The 14,173-nt window shown below is 47.2% G+C and overlaps 5 protein-coding genes and 1 non-coding gene across 6 annotated transcripts; 3 read left to right on the top strand and 3 right to left on the bottom strand.

Annotated features, from left to right (window-relative positions):
* Window positions 1-1,713: 1,713 nt before the first annotated feature.
* On the top strand, window positions 1,714-4,040 carry BGW36DRAFT_295306 (putative transcription factor; the record flags this gene model as incomplete). Its single annotated transcript, XM_046211169.1, has 2 exons — window positions 1,714-2,773; window positions 2,839-4,040. The coding sequence occupies 2 exons, from the start codon at window positions 1,714-1,716 to the stop codon at window positions 4,038-4,040; spliced, it is 2,262 nt and encodes a 753-aa protein (XP_046072447.1).
* An 885-nt stretch (window positions 4,041-4,925) lies between these two features.
* On the top strand, window positions 4,926-6,169 carry BGW36DRAFT_397395 (putative alpha/beta hydrolase; the record flags this gene model as incomplete). Its single annotated transcript, XM_046218293.1, has 4 exons — window positions 4,926-5,060; window positions 5,146-5,200; window positions 5,256-5,325; window positions 5,380-6,169. 4 exons carry the CDS (start codon window positions 4,926-4,928, stop codon window positions 6,167-6,169), a joined length of 1,050 nt encoding a protein of 349 aa, XP_046072446.1.
* Window positions 6,170-6,273: 104 nt separating this feature from the next.
* Window positions 6,274-8,214, bottom strand: BGW36DRAFT_379360 (adenine-N(1)--methyltransferase). Its single transcript, XM_046216200.1, has 4 exons — window positions 7,821-8,214; window positions 7,599-7,745; window positions 7,464-7,534; window positions 6,274-7,387 (listed from the first exon to the last, which is right to left on the bottom strand). The coding sequence occupies exons 1-4, from the start codon at window positions 7,936-7,938 to the stop codon at window positions 6,338-6,340; spliced, it is 1,386 nt and encodes a 461-aa protein (XP_046072445.1). The 5' UTR covers window positions 7,939-8,214; the 3' UTR covers window positions 6,274-6,337.
* Window positions 8,091-8,219, bottom strand: BGW36DRAFT_t34. Its single transcript has one exon. It is a non-coding gene; the product is annotated as a tRNA-Thr (tRNA).
* A 320-nt stretch (window positions 8,220-8,539) lies between these two features.
* On the top strand, window positions 8,540-11,999 carry BGW36DRAFT_296302 (putative phosphoesterase; the record flags this gene model as incomplete). The annotated part of the gene is made up of 8 exons (XM_046211253.1): window positions 8,540-8,627; window positions 8,687-8,700; window positions 8,758-8,834; window positions 8,894-9,199; window positions 9,256-9,404; window positions 9,465-9,577; window positions 10,307-11,682; window positions 11,750-11,999. The coding sequence occupies 8 exons, from the start codon at window positions 8,540-8,542 to the stop codon at window positions 11,997-11,999; spliced, it is 2,373 nt and encodes a 790-aa protein (XP_046072444.1).
* Window positions 12,000-12,246: 247 nt separating this feature from the next.
* On the bottom strand, window positions 12,247-13,912 carry BGW36DRAFT_379352 (uncharacterized protein). Its single transcript, XM_046216199.1, has 3 exons — window positions 13,392-13,912; window positions 12,888-13,309; window positions 12,247-12,829 (listed from the first exon to the last, which is right to left on the bottom strand). Exons 1-3 carry the CDS (start codon window positions 13,650-13,652, stop codon window positions 12,274-12,276), a joined length of 1,239 nt encoding a protein of 412 aa, XP_046072443.1. The 5' UTR covers window positions 13,653-13,912; the 3' UTR covers window positions 12,247-12,273.
* Window positions 13,913-14,173: the final 261 nt, after the last annotated feature.

Raw genomic sequence — 14,173 nt, 5'->3', positions numbered from 1 at the left:
TCTCACAAACCCCTGATATAGAACTATGTTGTCTCTCTAGACCATAATCTTCCACATCCTCACCAGCTTCTTCAAAGGATAGATGAAGTACGACAAACTGGTTGTGCTGGTCCTCGACGTTCTATTTCTAGCTGTGTACGATTGACAGTGCATGTACAGATCAATATCAGATGAGACGGGGGCTCTTTTTTGAACTTCCAAATCAACCCTGATGGTGCTGGCTGGTTATGTGACGCCCTGTGAGAATATCGAACGATTAGTTAATAGGGTAAGGTAATTGTACTGCAGTTTTGCTATCTGAATATTTTAAACACATGAATTTGTGAAAAGCATCCTGTGATAGCTAAGACAATAATAAAGTCAAGATTCGATTCGATATGCAATCACTGGCGATAAGCCAAAAAAAGATTTCTTCTCCATAAACGAATAGTTTAAGCTCATCCGACATAACTTATCAGTAAATAGAAAAAATAAAATGAAATATTTTAAATAATAATTTAATGATTGCAATCGGGAGGCCGCTACTGTCGAGTACAAATTTGCGCAATTGGGCAATCAATTGGGCGAGGCAGCCAGCACAAGGGGAGCAAGCACCAAATCAATTGAAAACGGCATCGTAATAGGCCATAACTCTCCCGGATATGGATGTTTCGAGTTAACACTATTTCTGATTTTACTTTACTCTCTCGACAGAAGACAGACTTTGTTCCTGGAACCCTTCAAGGTAGTAACTGAGCCATAGCTACCGGTAAAAGTTCCATCTTGAAACACCGATCCATCATTGATCAGCAATGTGTAATAGGGTCACCAGTGGACATTGTTTCTCAATATCGCCCAAATCTAATATCATAGACTGGTGATCATCTAGCTATTCTTCTCTTGCGCACTTTCCAACCTCTGTATGCGCGTAGTTCCGACTGTACAGACCAAGAGGCTGTTCTATCCTTCGCGCTGGGCCGTCCACTCTAGGCCAAGCTGAGAATGGTATGTACTTCAAGGACACTGTTGCAAGGAACACGTCCGTATCCGTACAAACATGAGCCTGCAGCCTCGAGCCTTGAGCCTTTGGTTCTTGGCGTCGCTGCCTGACCAACCAGCGCGCGGCCTAGCGCCCTTGTCAATCACGTGATGCGCCCCCAGTCGGCCGCTTTCGATGCAATCTGCGGTGCCAACCACCAAACGCCCAGCTGATTGATTGACACTGATTGAAGAGCCCCCTCCTCCCTGTTACCAGCATATCTCTGTCGGATTGCTGTGATTATTATCTGTCTTTCTGGTGTGGCCTATTCCTTTGGATTCTTTTACTGCCCTGCTTACTCTGCGTCCAGCCCCTCCAACTGCGAAGCCCAGCCTTTTGGCTCGCCTATCTGCTGCCGTGTTGGCCGTCACGATTGCGACAAGACAAGCTACCTACGACATCGGCCCGTAACACAGTACAAGTGAAGCCATAGTTGACCACAAGAAGCCACGCTGGAGACCGTATGAGATAAGGCAAAACTCTCGGAATCGCCCGCTTGACCCGTTGTGCGAAGGGAGGTTCCTCCTCAGACCCCCATGTTGAAGAGAAGGAGAGAACGAGCCCGATTTCCTATTCCTATCGCCGCCGCCGACTTTCTTTCAAGTCCCCGTATACTACCTGGGGTGAGGAATCGAGTTTTCCTCCCGGAGATCCCCCCTCAAGGGCACCCTTTTCGGACTCGTCTGCCACGTTAAATGGCAGATGGTCTCTATAGGTCCCAACAGCCTGGTGCCGGGCAGTTTCTCTTTCAAACTCAATCGTTCCAGAACTCCCACATACAGCCCGCTCTTCTTCGGAACCACACGAACTCACCCAGCAGCCTAAAACATCTCTCCGATAGTCTCGCTCCATCTCGATCGCCCTCCCACACTCCCGGCACGGCCCCGACCTCTTACAACATGTACAGCCAAGGACACCAGGGCCAGCATGCCGCCATGATGAATGGTACTCAGGCCCATCGAGGGTTTGCAATGCAAATGCCGAAATTCCAGCACCAAGCTCACCATCCACATCATGTACAACAACACCATGCGCATCACAACCAATCCTCCCATCAGCTCAGCCACCAACCCAACTACACGGCTAGCGCATTGGCAAGCACCACTCCCCACTTCACCCCTAGTCATATGCAGAACGGAACTCCAATCAATGTAGAAGACGATATTGACGAGTCTATGAATGAGCATTGGCAACAACAATTGCAACTCGCCGCCGAAGCTAGACAAGCTACCTCCCCTCACTACTACGCGAGAACTATTGCTCAGCAGACAAAAGGCATCCAGCTGGCTTCCGGTGATACTCCAGACGTTACTGGCGACAGTCGACCTAGTGCAACAGCTTCGAAGGACAATAAAAACAAACGACAAGGTTGGACGTCTCTAGATTTCACAAGCCAAGGACTACGTGCCATATCGACTGCACTATTCAACTATCAGTTTCTCAATAAGCTATATCTTAGTAACAATAAGCTCAAAACTTTGCCATCTGCTATCGGCCAGCTTCGGAGTCTTACTCACTTAGATGTGTCAGCCAACGACCTTACCGAACTTCCCCTGGAAATCGGCATGCTTACCAATCTGCGTACACTCTATGCTTTTGATAACCACATTCAAATACTTCCATTCGAGTTGGGTTATCTATACCGTTTAGAAATGCTTGGCATATATGGCAATCCGTTGAATGAGACTCTGTCGGCTCAAATCAAGACTCACGGCACGAAGGCCTTAATCAAGTATTTATTGGAAAAAATGCCTGGTAAGTCAATATAGTTCTCTTCGGATTTTCAAGGTTATTTATACACGTTGCTGACATTTCCGCAGTGCATCTGCCACCTTCTGACCGGGATTGGGTTGTTTTAGACGAGACATCAAAATCATCACATACCCAGACAGACAAGATTACAGTGCTCTCCTACAATACGCTGTGCGACCAGTCAGCATCGCCATCACACTATGGCTATGTGCCATCGCGTGCCTTGGCTTGGGAATTCCGGAGGGACTTGATTCTAAATGAGATCCGAAGCCACGATGCAGACATTGCCTGTCTCCAGGAAATAGACCAAGGAAACTATAACGATTATTTCAGAGAGCAGCTTGCATACAATGACTACAAAGGCGTTTACTGGCCACGTGGTCGCGCAATGGGTATGCACGAAGACGAAGCCAAGACCGTTGACGGATGTGCAACATTTTTCAAGGCCAGCAAATATATTCTGCTAGATAAGCAAATGATCAATTTTGGGCAAACAGCTGTGCGACGGCCGGATGCCAAGGGTCAAGATGATATTTACAATCGTCTTTGGCAAAAGGATCACATCGCCGTCGTTGTATTCTTGGAAAATCGCATGACTGGCACCCGGGTGATTGTCGTTAATGCTCACCTCTACTGGGACCCTTCTTTCAAGGATGTGAAGCTGATTCAGACTGCCATCATGATGGAGGAGATCACAAAGCTCGCTGAAGGCTATGCTAAATACCCACCTTGCACAGACAAGACGGCTTTCCGATTCTCAGAAGCTGAAGGTGGTGCTCAAGACAGTACTACTCCTATCGAGCCAGCGCCGTCTGTAGAATATTCCTCCGGTGATCAGATCCCGCTTCTGATTTGCGGAGACTTCAACTCAGCTCCGGGAGAAGCGGCCTACAATCTGATTGCAAATGGCGGTTTGACCGAAGCACATCCAGACCTTGAACAGAGATTGTACGGTAATCTCAGTCGGGTAGGCATGACGCATCCATTCAAGCTCAAATCCGCATACAGTGCCATCGGGGAGTTAGGTTTTACAAATTATACACCTGATTTCCGTTCAATTCTGGACTACATCTGGTTCTCATCTACTGCACTTCATGTGACCGGCTTATTAGGCGAGGTCGACAAAGACTATCTTCGGAGAGTGCCTGGCTTTCCTAACTATCATTTTCCTAGTGATCATCTTGCATTGCTGGCCGAGTTTTCAGTCAAGGGGAAAAAGGGCAAGGTTGTGGAAGCGGATTTTGGTCCGCAACGAGACAAGAAGAATTGAGTTTTTGATGGATTCGGTTGCATGTTACATATAACGAGGAACTCTGGTGTTGCTTTTACTCTTTTTCTAAATGCGGTTTTCTCTTCGCTATCTCGGAATCTTTTTTCTCCCATCCTCCTTGCGGGCTGCTGATGTCATCTCTGCTGTGTGATTTTCGCTTCACTTCCTCGCTCTGTGTTATGAACTTCTCTTATTGTCCCTGCAGCCTGTAATTGTCTTTGGCTCTTCTATTTCAACTCTTTGGAAAGTATAAGTTTTCAGACGGCGTGGCATACTCTCTTTCATACCTAACCCTTTACCCCCACTCTTCATTGCATCCGTGTTTTGTTATTGTTTTCGGTTTTTGTAATGTTGGGGTGTGATGCACACTGTGTATTTGGATTCTGTCCGGCTGTCTTTTGTACTATTCATCATTTCTGATGGCTAAAGAAAGTTGGTGAAACGTGGTGTTCGGTGAGGTTATTCAGGACTTTTACTAAGTAGGGCAAGAGATCTTCCTCTTCTTCTGTTACATTTTATTCGTGCCAATATGCCTGGGTTTGTGTTTTGTTCTTTCTGTTTGCAATTGTGGCGCAATAGGGCTGTCAAATTGGCTGTCGACTTGTCGAATAGAGAGATGCAGTCTTCTTTATTTCCAGACTTGAAAATGCCATGTTCTATTTTGCAGATTCAGAATGGCCCCGTGACCCAATAATTTACAGATACGTAGTATTATTGTTGTTATTTCTTGTCGTCTTGACGCCAAAGCACGTGCTTAAGCGGAACGTTTGTTAGATGCTTCGAGTTAGCTTCGGAGCCAGCTCTCGCCCTTAGTAATCCGCCTGACATGAGCCTCGGCATGTAGAGAACAGTTCCCGTAGTCAGCCTGGTCTGAAGGATAGTAAGATGCTCGCTTTCTCTGGGATTGAGAATATGCCAATCGACAACGTTGCAATGGCGAGTGACAACAAAGCGAACAGCGTGGAAGAGGGTTCCCTGGTTTTGCCTGACGGGACGAAGCTCTATACAAAAACGTGGAAGGTTGGTACCGGATTCATCCATGAAGCTTATCATCGACCTTGCTCATGGAAAATCGGGCTGAATGTGATTTGCTGATGAATCTTAGACTAAAGAGAAACCACGAGCTATCATTGCCTTCTACCATGGATTCAGTGATCACAGTAAGCATGCGTTGATCGTCCAGTTATCAAAACGCCAACATTGACAGTTAAATAGGCAACTCTTGGTTCCAATTCTTTCCCACTTTAGCGTCTTCTGGGTTTGAGGTACACGCGCTTGATCAGCGGTAAGTCTACCATCCATCAGGATACACATCACACGTTCTGATTATTGAAAACAGGGGATGGGGCCAATCTTCTGCCTCTGACCGTAAATTGCGTGGTGACTTTGGGACCACAGATGTGGTCATGGCCGACTTGCACTTCTTTCTACAATCAGTTGTGCCTTTTACCCAAGAAGGCTCCATCCCTCTGTTCCTCATGGGTCACAGTATGGGTGGTATGAATGTACTCTACTATTCGCTAAACCCGGAATCACCATATTACACGGCGCAATCCTCAACGCCTGCTACCCCAACCAGCCAGGTCAAGCTTTCTGGTGTCGTTTCGATCGCCCCGCTAGTTGCTGTCCATCCAACCACGCAACCGCCCAAGATCGTAGAGTTGCTGGGCCGAGTCGCAGTCAAGGTCCTGCCGAAAGTGACCATGGTCCAAGCAATAGACGCAAAATGGGTTTCTCGAGATCCAGTCGTTGTCGAGAGTATCCGCAAAGATGCCGTTTTGTCTCATAAAACCGGTACGCTGGAGGCACTCAACGCCATGTTGGGTCGAGGTGCATGGTTAGATGCTCTGCATAAGAATCCGCATAGTATCGCTGCTGAAGACAATATTCCCCCGATTTGGGTTGGCCATGGAACAGCAGACAAGATAACTTGGTTCGACGCGACGAAACGATTGATGGACAATTTGAAGATCAAGGACAAAACCTTCAAGGTTTATGAGGATGCTTACCACAAGCTAACAAATGATACTGAAGAGGTTGTGGAGGAGGTGACTGGACATATAGTAACGTGGATTGAGGAGAAGCTCCCACAGGGTGCTGTGGAAGGATCTACGGGGGAGGCACAGTAATTTGTCTATATTGACATCAATCAGTATGTACATGTTATTAATTTGAAATGGAATCGGCCCATCATCGAGGCTGAAATAGTTTATATACATATGATATACACGGCTCTATATTTTGTAGTAATCTACTCTATATCGTACACGTCTATCGTACACTTCAAGGACATCTATCTACTTATCTCCAGAATTACTCCTGTCTTCAACCCTCCTCCATATCCCGATAAACCCACCTCCGACGATTCTCAACCCAACTTTTGGCCGGCAGATCAAAACATTATTACTCTCGTCAATTCTTTCATCACGGGTGTCTGTGGGAAGAACAGGTTCAGAGGATTCTTCTTCCTTCTCACCATGATCCATCTCTGCCCCTTCACGGCTGGCTTCTGTCTTTGATCCCCAAGAAGACGGATCTGCTCGACTCTTTTTAACAGCCATCCGGACATCCCACATTCGACCACTAGTTAGCCCTACCCCCAATTCAACGACTTTCTCCAGTACAAATGGGAGCCGCTCTTTTCCAATCAGTTGCACACAATCTCCGATTTGCGTGATACTCGGCATGAAAACTACTAGATTGCCACCTCTTCGCAGCACCGGCGCCACATGTGGTATTCGCTGGTGAGCCGAGGGCATGTCTAGAATGGCATATGATAAGAAAGGTTCGACATCGGCTGGCCGGGTGCTTTTGAAAGAAGACAATAATCCTGCGCTGTCGTCTCTCTTTTTCCTGCGACGCTGGACCTGATCTGCAATCCACTCTTCCACTGGACCAACATGGAAATCAATGTTACCGGCGTATATACCTCGACGGAAACCCCTCACAATTTTCTCAGCGTGCGCCGAATATTTTGCCGACACATCGACTGTGTGGATAACCGCTTGTCGATGCCGAGTACGCCATTCGTCCCACTGTTTCTGGGCTTCTTCGACAAGGCTATCCTTTTTCTCTTTCCTGAGCTCCTTTTCTTCTTCATCCGCGTATGGGTGAATGGGCTGGTTGTTGAGGATTCGGACCTGGGATTTTGCTGGAATAGGTGGTGGGTTCGTATTGGCAGCCTGTATCGCACGCGCCAAATGAAGAGTCAAAGAAGCATGGCCGGTGCCAGCTTCAAGAATTTCAAGGGGTTGGGCGCTCGAAGTATTGTCGCCGTCAGCAGTGGTAGGATGGGAAACATGAATGTCCAGGAGTGAAACGATCAGACTCGCATCTGCACCGTATATCTATTAGCACGAGAGCAAGTCAATCCGATGTTCTTTCACATATGTAGATATGGAGTCAAAACGAATTGCATCATACCGGCGTGACAAGTCTTGGGGTGAATGCAACATAGTCTTCAAGGGTTGGAAGACTCAGTCGAAATTCCTTTCCTGCAATTCTTCCAATCAGCCTCTATCTTGGCGTCTACCTATGAATCGAAATGGTTTTGTGTACCCTTATGCGCCTTAATAGGATCCCAGACGGCTTTGCCTATAATATCGTCATGGAACAGAAGGCCGCGCGAGACCTCAGTTCGATCGCCACGTTTCAGCGGCTTGGTCAGGTAGGGTGATCGGCCGTGGATGATAGCTCTGTCGCCCTCTGTAATAGTCCAGATTACATCAGCTCATTTACTCAAAATCGTCAATCTCCACAGGCAAGGAGTTTATCACATACCTCGAAACACGGTAAAGTCAGTGTCAATAGATCGGCCGAAGGAAGATGGATTGATGGTGCTTGGCGAAGACGAGCCTATCCCGAGGATGTGACGAAGGGATTGGAGAAAACGAGCCATTCCATAGCAGGAAAAATAGCAGTCTGGTTGTACCTGGACCCCCAGATGAAATAATAAACTTGGTCACGTGACAGAGGAAAAAAAATAAGCATCCGCAAAGATTGCTTGATATGAAAAACTGTTGCACATAGCAAAAAGTTTACAGAAATAGTTGCACCCAGAGAGAATTGAACTCCCGACCCCATCATTAATCTAGCAAGTTACTAGTGATAGTATCATTCCGACCCCATCATGAACTAGTATATTACTAGTGATGTATCATACCACTAGACCATGGGTGCATGGAACGACTTCGGCCAATTTGCGAACTTTATATGAATCCCTGTACTTTAGACCAGTATCTTTCGGCCGGATCTTGGTTTTTCAGTTATCTAGACTCACCGGCCGTCCGGGTTGGCTTATGGGGGAGCCCCGCCTGCCCCTCTTTTTCTATGATAATTGTATTATTAACTTATATAATATTCGTATGCGCTGGGGAAATTAACGACAGTCGGCCGATGCTCCGATCTTTTCTTCTTTTCCTCTTTTCTTGCTCAATTGAGTCTGTTCTCTCGTTCACTCTCAAGATACCTGCCGCCAGCCTCTCTTTACCGCCGCCAAAATGGGGTCCGTCGAGCTGCCGTACATCAGGACCAACCCGAAGATCATCTTTTTCACAGACTTCGATGGAACGATTACGCTGAAAGATAGTGAGCAAGCCCTCTTTATCGGTAATTGGGATGAAACTAACGAGCGGAATTCCTTCTAGGCAACGACTATTTGGTAAGCTCTCATGGGCAACCTGGAATGCCACCCCTCTAACTACGGATTCAACCCTAGACCGACAATTTGGGTTACGGGTACGACAAACGCAGACAAGGGAACGAGGATGTTCTCACAGGGAAGGCCACTTTCAGGTCCGTTCGCATAGCTTGATTCATCTAAACCAAACTGACATACAATCTGCGATTCCCAGGGATGCCTTCCGCGACATGTTAGACAGCGTCAAACCCGGTTTTGCCGAATGTATCCAAGTCCTGAAAGAAAACATGAAATTGGATCCTTATTTCACCGAATTTTACAACTGGGCCAAGGAAAACAATGTTCCTATTGTTGTAGTATCCTCTGGCATGGTTCCAATTATCAGCGGGTTGTTTGAGGTATTGCTGGGTCATAAGCCGGATCCTCAACATCTGTCCATTGTCGCCAATGACGTCGAAAGCCGTGATGGAAAGGATATCAATACTCCTGGAGGCTGGCAGATCAAATACCATGACGACAGGTTTGAGAAGCTCTTGAAAATTTTGGCTTTGAGGGTTTTCTTACGATAGTAAATAGTCACTTTGGTCATGACAAGTCCCTCGCGATCAAGCCATACGCCGCCCTGCCTGCCGAGAAACGCCCGACTCTCTTGTATGCCGGTGATGGTGTGTCAGACTTATCGGCTGCTTCGGAAACTGATTTGCTCTTTGCGAAGAAGGGTCACGGTGGGCATTCCTTTCTTCCTATTACAAAGGTGTTCACTTGGATACTTACGGGTATTTCAGATCTTGTTACATACTGTGAACGCCAGGGGATGCCATTTACCGTGTTTGAGGATTGGTCCACCATCCTAGCCACGACGAAAGATATCTACAGCGGCAAAGTCTCCGCGAAAAAAGTTGCCGAGGAGGCACTTCAAAAAGCGCACCAAGGGTAAGTGTATAGATTAGAATAGAGGGCAGTCCTATGAGGCACTAGAGATCCGAAAAGATGAGACTATGTGACGTTCTTATACTTTGATAGACCAGGTTTAATATACAAAATACTGTGTAAATGATAGCATGGACATACCTTTTATATCATTAGCAACTTAGTCTTCTACTATTAGATATAGTGATTTGACGCTACCACCGACTTAGACTAAGCGCTACTAGGTGTAGAGATTCCGATACAACAAGACGACCATGCTTAATTACACAAGATATATGGAGATTTGAAATAAGCCTGATATAAATTTATGATTAAATTTTATTACACTATGATATACTAAGGAAGCGGCACAGTAACGAGTGTCCGTATTTGTCAAGGTTCTTCCCTTACGTAATCCGGACTAGGGGGATTTGGCTTTCCCCAGATTCGGCATCAGATAAATATCTGGGAACTACCAAGACTTCATCCTGCACACATCTGGGATGCCCCTGACACAAGAAATTATCCCCTACACTTCGGAGCGTGTCGCAATATGCTCACATGTCCTTTCTCGCTTTTAATTCATAACAACAGGCAGCCGATTTCCGCATCTCGACGGACGGCAGACGGCCAAATATGACTCGCCGCTTAGTAGGTTTCTCAGCAGATAAGAGACACTTCCGGTTGGATAGCTGACATAGGTCCTACTGTGATCTAGATTCGTACCGGCGCTCAGCTTAGCGTTCTCGGTTTTATTGTTTTCCTTCTGGTGCTTTTCCTCGATAACCAGTTCCGTGTCCTCCCAAACTCGATACATGGTCGTCTTCCTACCCATCATCCTGGATTTGTGGTCACAGACGTCACAATCACCAAATGTTCGTCGGTAAATGTTTTTTCAAGCTGCACCCTCGATCCGTCGGTATGGTATCGGATCGATAAGGATCTATACCTGGGCAACACCTGGGCGTCCAGCGCCTACGTCCACTTCCAAAGAAAGAAAGAAGAAGACCTCCTTGAAACAGACAAGGTTGTGGTTGACCTCCGCATTAGCAGGACTAACCCAGGACTTTCTAAGGACAAGAAAACTAGCAATGAGGAGTGGGAGTCCAGACCAGGCGGAATTTGGTTGAAGCGCAGCGCCGAACCCCACGTCAGTGACTCGAAGAAGACGCTCACATCTCTAGATGTGCTATTTGGAATAGATGCCGTCGATCCTCGTCCTCAATGGGAGGTGAAAGACTTGCCGATTTTATTAGACGGTATGACAGAATCTACCGAGGCGCGCATTACCGTCCGCCGTGGAGTTCCGCCAACCATAAAAAAACCGGTTCCAAAAATAAACGACAATGATCGTTTTAAGATCATGCAAGCGGCGGATTTGCATTTGAGCACTGGCACTGGAGTCTGCCGTGATCCTGTCCCGGAGGAGAGGGTACCTGGAGAGAAATGTGAAGCGGATCCTCGAACCTTGGAATTTTTTGAGAAGCTTTTAGATGAAGAGAAGCCTGATCTTGTTGTCTTTTCGGGTGATGAGGTGAATGGCGACACGGCGAAGGACGCGCAAAGTGCCGTTTTCAAATTTGTGAAACCACTTGTGGACCGGAAGATTCCTTATGCGGCTATTTTCGGTAATCATGATGACGAGGGAGACCTCAACCGTGAGCAGCTTATGAATCTCCTCGAAGACCTCCCGTATTCTTTGTCATCTGCTGGACCGGAGGATGTGGAGGGGGTGGGAAATTACATTGTGGAAGTATTGGGTCGATCAAACACGCAACATTCGGCATTAACTCTATATCTTTTGGATACACATTCATACTCGCCCGATGAGCGACAGTTCAAAGGGTATAATTGGCTGAAACCGAGTCAGATTCGGTGGTTCAAGAGTACAGCTCAGAGTCTCAAAAGACAACACGATAAATACACGCACATGCATATGAATATGGCATTCATTCATATCCCGCTGCCGGAATACCGTGGCGAGGACAGGCCATGGAAAGGTCATTGGCTTGAAGCACCGACTGCACCGGCGTTTAACTCGGGTTTTATGGACGCACTCATTGAGGAGAACGTCCTTTTCGTCAGTTGCGGGCAGTAAGTTCTTGAAAAGTCTTTATTGGAAGACATACCTAAAGGATATATACTGATTATACGTTTCTAGTGACCATGTGAATGACTATTGCATGCTCAACAGAGACTCCGGCGACAAACCGAACTTGTGGATGTGCTACGGAGGTGCTTCTGGATTCGGAGGCTATGGGGGCTACGATGATTATATCCGCCGTATGCGATTTTACGAATTTGACATGGGTCCTGGACGAATTGTCACTTATAAGCGCCTTGAGTATGGTGATACCGAGTCCCGCCTTGATGAGATGATGATTGTCGATGCAGGTCAGGTACGAGCGTAATCAGAAAGGGCTTTTTTATATATCAGATATCGAGTGTTTGTTCAGCAGGCCATCAACGTTTACAAAGTTTTTTTTTTTTCCCCTTCACTATTTTTGTTTCCTATTTATTACTTTTTATATTTATATATTGTATAGTTAGGGCTAGTGCTCGCGAGGAGCATCTGATTTAAAATGGAGCATATAAGTAGGGCGTCGGCACAAGACTGATCATACCAAGATGAAAGAAAAACCAAATTGATATCAATTGATATTTTAGAGAAACCTATTACTATGACTACCACCATTTCTCACACAACACCCTTTGCGAATCCAGAAGCGTATTCAAATACCCAACAAACTCGTCTGTCATCGGCGGTGGTCCACACACGTAAGAAACAGTCCTGTCAGGCTGTCTGCTTGCCGCCTCGTACAGATCCTGTTTATTAATACGACGATTTCGCACCCGTATATGATCATTGTTGTAACTGGTATTGTTAGAATTGAGTTTTGACGGACCCCGGAGGAATCCTTCAGCCTCGGCGGCTGCAGATGCAGGGACGTTGGTTAGATAGAGATCGAGGTTGAGTTTCAGATTAGATGATGGTTGCTTGGTCTTGTGGCTACTAACTCGTTGCACTATTTGACGCAGGCGTGATAGGAATAGAATTTCGTCGAGAGATTCGTAGGTGATATCTTTGGACGACATGGTGGTAGCTTGAGGGACGCGGGTTGTGTAAAGGAAATGAATGCTCAATGGCTCATGACGGGGTTGGTCATGTAGAGGTGGAATAGAAGGAGCCGTCGTAGTTTCATGTGGCTCGGTGATATGCGAGAGGATCGATATCAAGGGGCTGTGCAAGAATGAGTCGAGTGTACCCATGTACCGATGATTGAGATGGTGTGACCTACTTAATGCCTACCCCGCCAGCGACAAACAGGACTTCCCTGATGTCCCTTTCACGTATCACTGAAGCGGCAGGTGGCCACACAAAGCTCCCACCAACCCTCACATTCACCTCCCTACCCAATATCTCCCCTTTTGGTCTCCACAGCCATGCGGCAGGCGGGTTGGACGGGGAGTTTTGCACGGCGAGCTCCACGTAGGGATATCTCCCTCTGGAAACCATCGTAGGAACGCCGATTTCGCCATGCTGATCTGCTAATTGGTCTGTTCCGTCTTGGACTACGGTTGGATCAGGGGTAGGCAGTTGTTGGGCGTCGGCAGGGGTTGAGGTTATGGTGAAGCCGCCTGCTTGTTGGATGCCGGGCACGTGCACATCGAGCCATTGTCCTGGGAGGAAGGAGAAGGGCTCTTGAGGTTGAGAGTCGGTCTATATACACAATTAGTGTTTATTGTCTTACAGTACATCACTTGATGTATGCAGGCAATATGCCATTCGGCGTCAGACATACAGCTTCGTCATCGGACGACGATTCCGCCGGCAACGCCAGCCGGAGGAGACGGATAGTAGGGTTGGCTTGCTCGACATGCACCAAGCGCACAGGGTATAGCTTGTTTTGCCGGGGCTCGGCGGCTGTGCGTGTCTCGTGGGGGATTGAGTCTTTTCTCGGGGCCATGGCAGTGCTTAGAGAGAGGTAGCGTCTTGCCTGTTGCCGGAGGTTACAACGAGCAGTTCTTGCCGGGGGAGGTAAGATATTGGCTAAGAGTCGCATTTATCGCCTGCTGGCTGGTGGATGGCATGTCAACCGAGGCACCAACGAGAACAGGAATAAGATGTGAATACACCACGAAGCTGCCCGGAACTGTTTACCAGCATCTGTATCGATGACATCATGTCACGTGAATGGTTCAGGTGAGAAGTAAAGGCAAGGTCTAATTGCTTATATTCACTATTGATGATGTTTAATTGAATGGCATAGAACTGAGCTCCATACTGAATCCACATGGTGATACATGAAAACATTAATATTCATAGCAAATTTTAGTGTTCGGATACATGGCTAACAGCAACCAAGTAGTCGCATAATTCAGACAAACAAGAGTGCGACCAAGCGCCCGCACTAGCACACACCGTCTCACAGTCACCTCCAACCACCACCAACCACCATCCAGTGGCATCAACCACCGCCAACTAGCACCAAGCACTGCGGGAGATGTGACCGGCCTGCAGCGGACGCCAATCACAACGCCGGGATGCGCTCTTTCGTCACATACTAGTTGCTGCTAAGTGCTA

This window comes from Talaromyces proteolyticus (genome assembly GCF_021365285.1).
Source record: "Talaromyces proteolyticus strain PMI_201 chromosome Unknown BGW36scaffold_6, whole genome shotgun sequence".
Lineage (NCBI taxonomy): Eukaryota > Fungi > Ascomycota > Eurotiomycetes > Eurotiales > Trichocomaceae > Talaromyces > Talaromyces proteolyticus.
The sequence above is the reverse complement of the archived record's forward strand: the minus strand, read 5'-3'. Positions and strand labels throughout refer to the sequence as shown.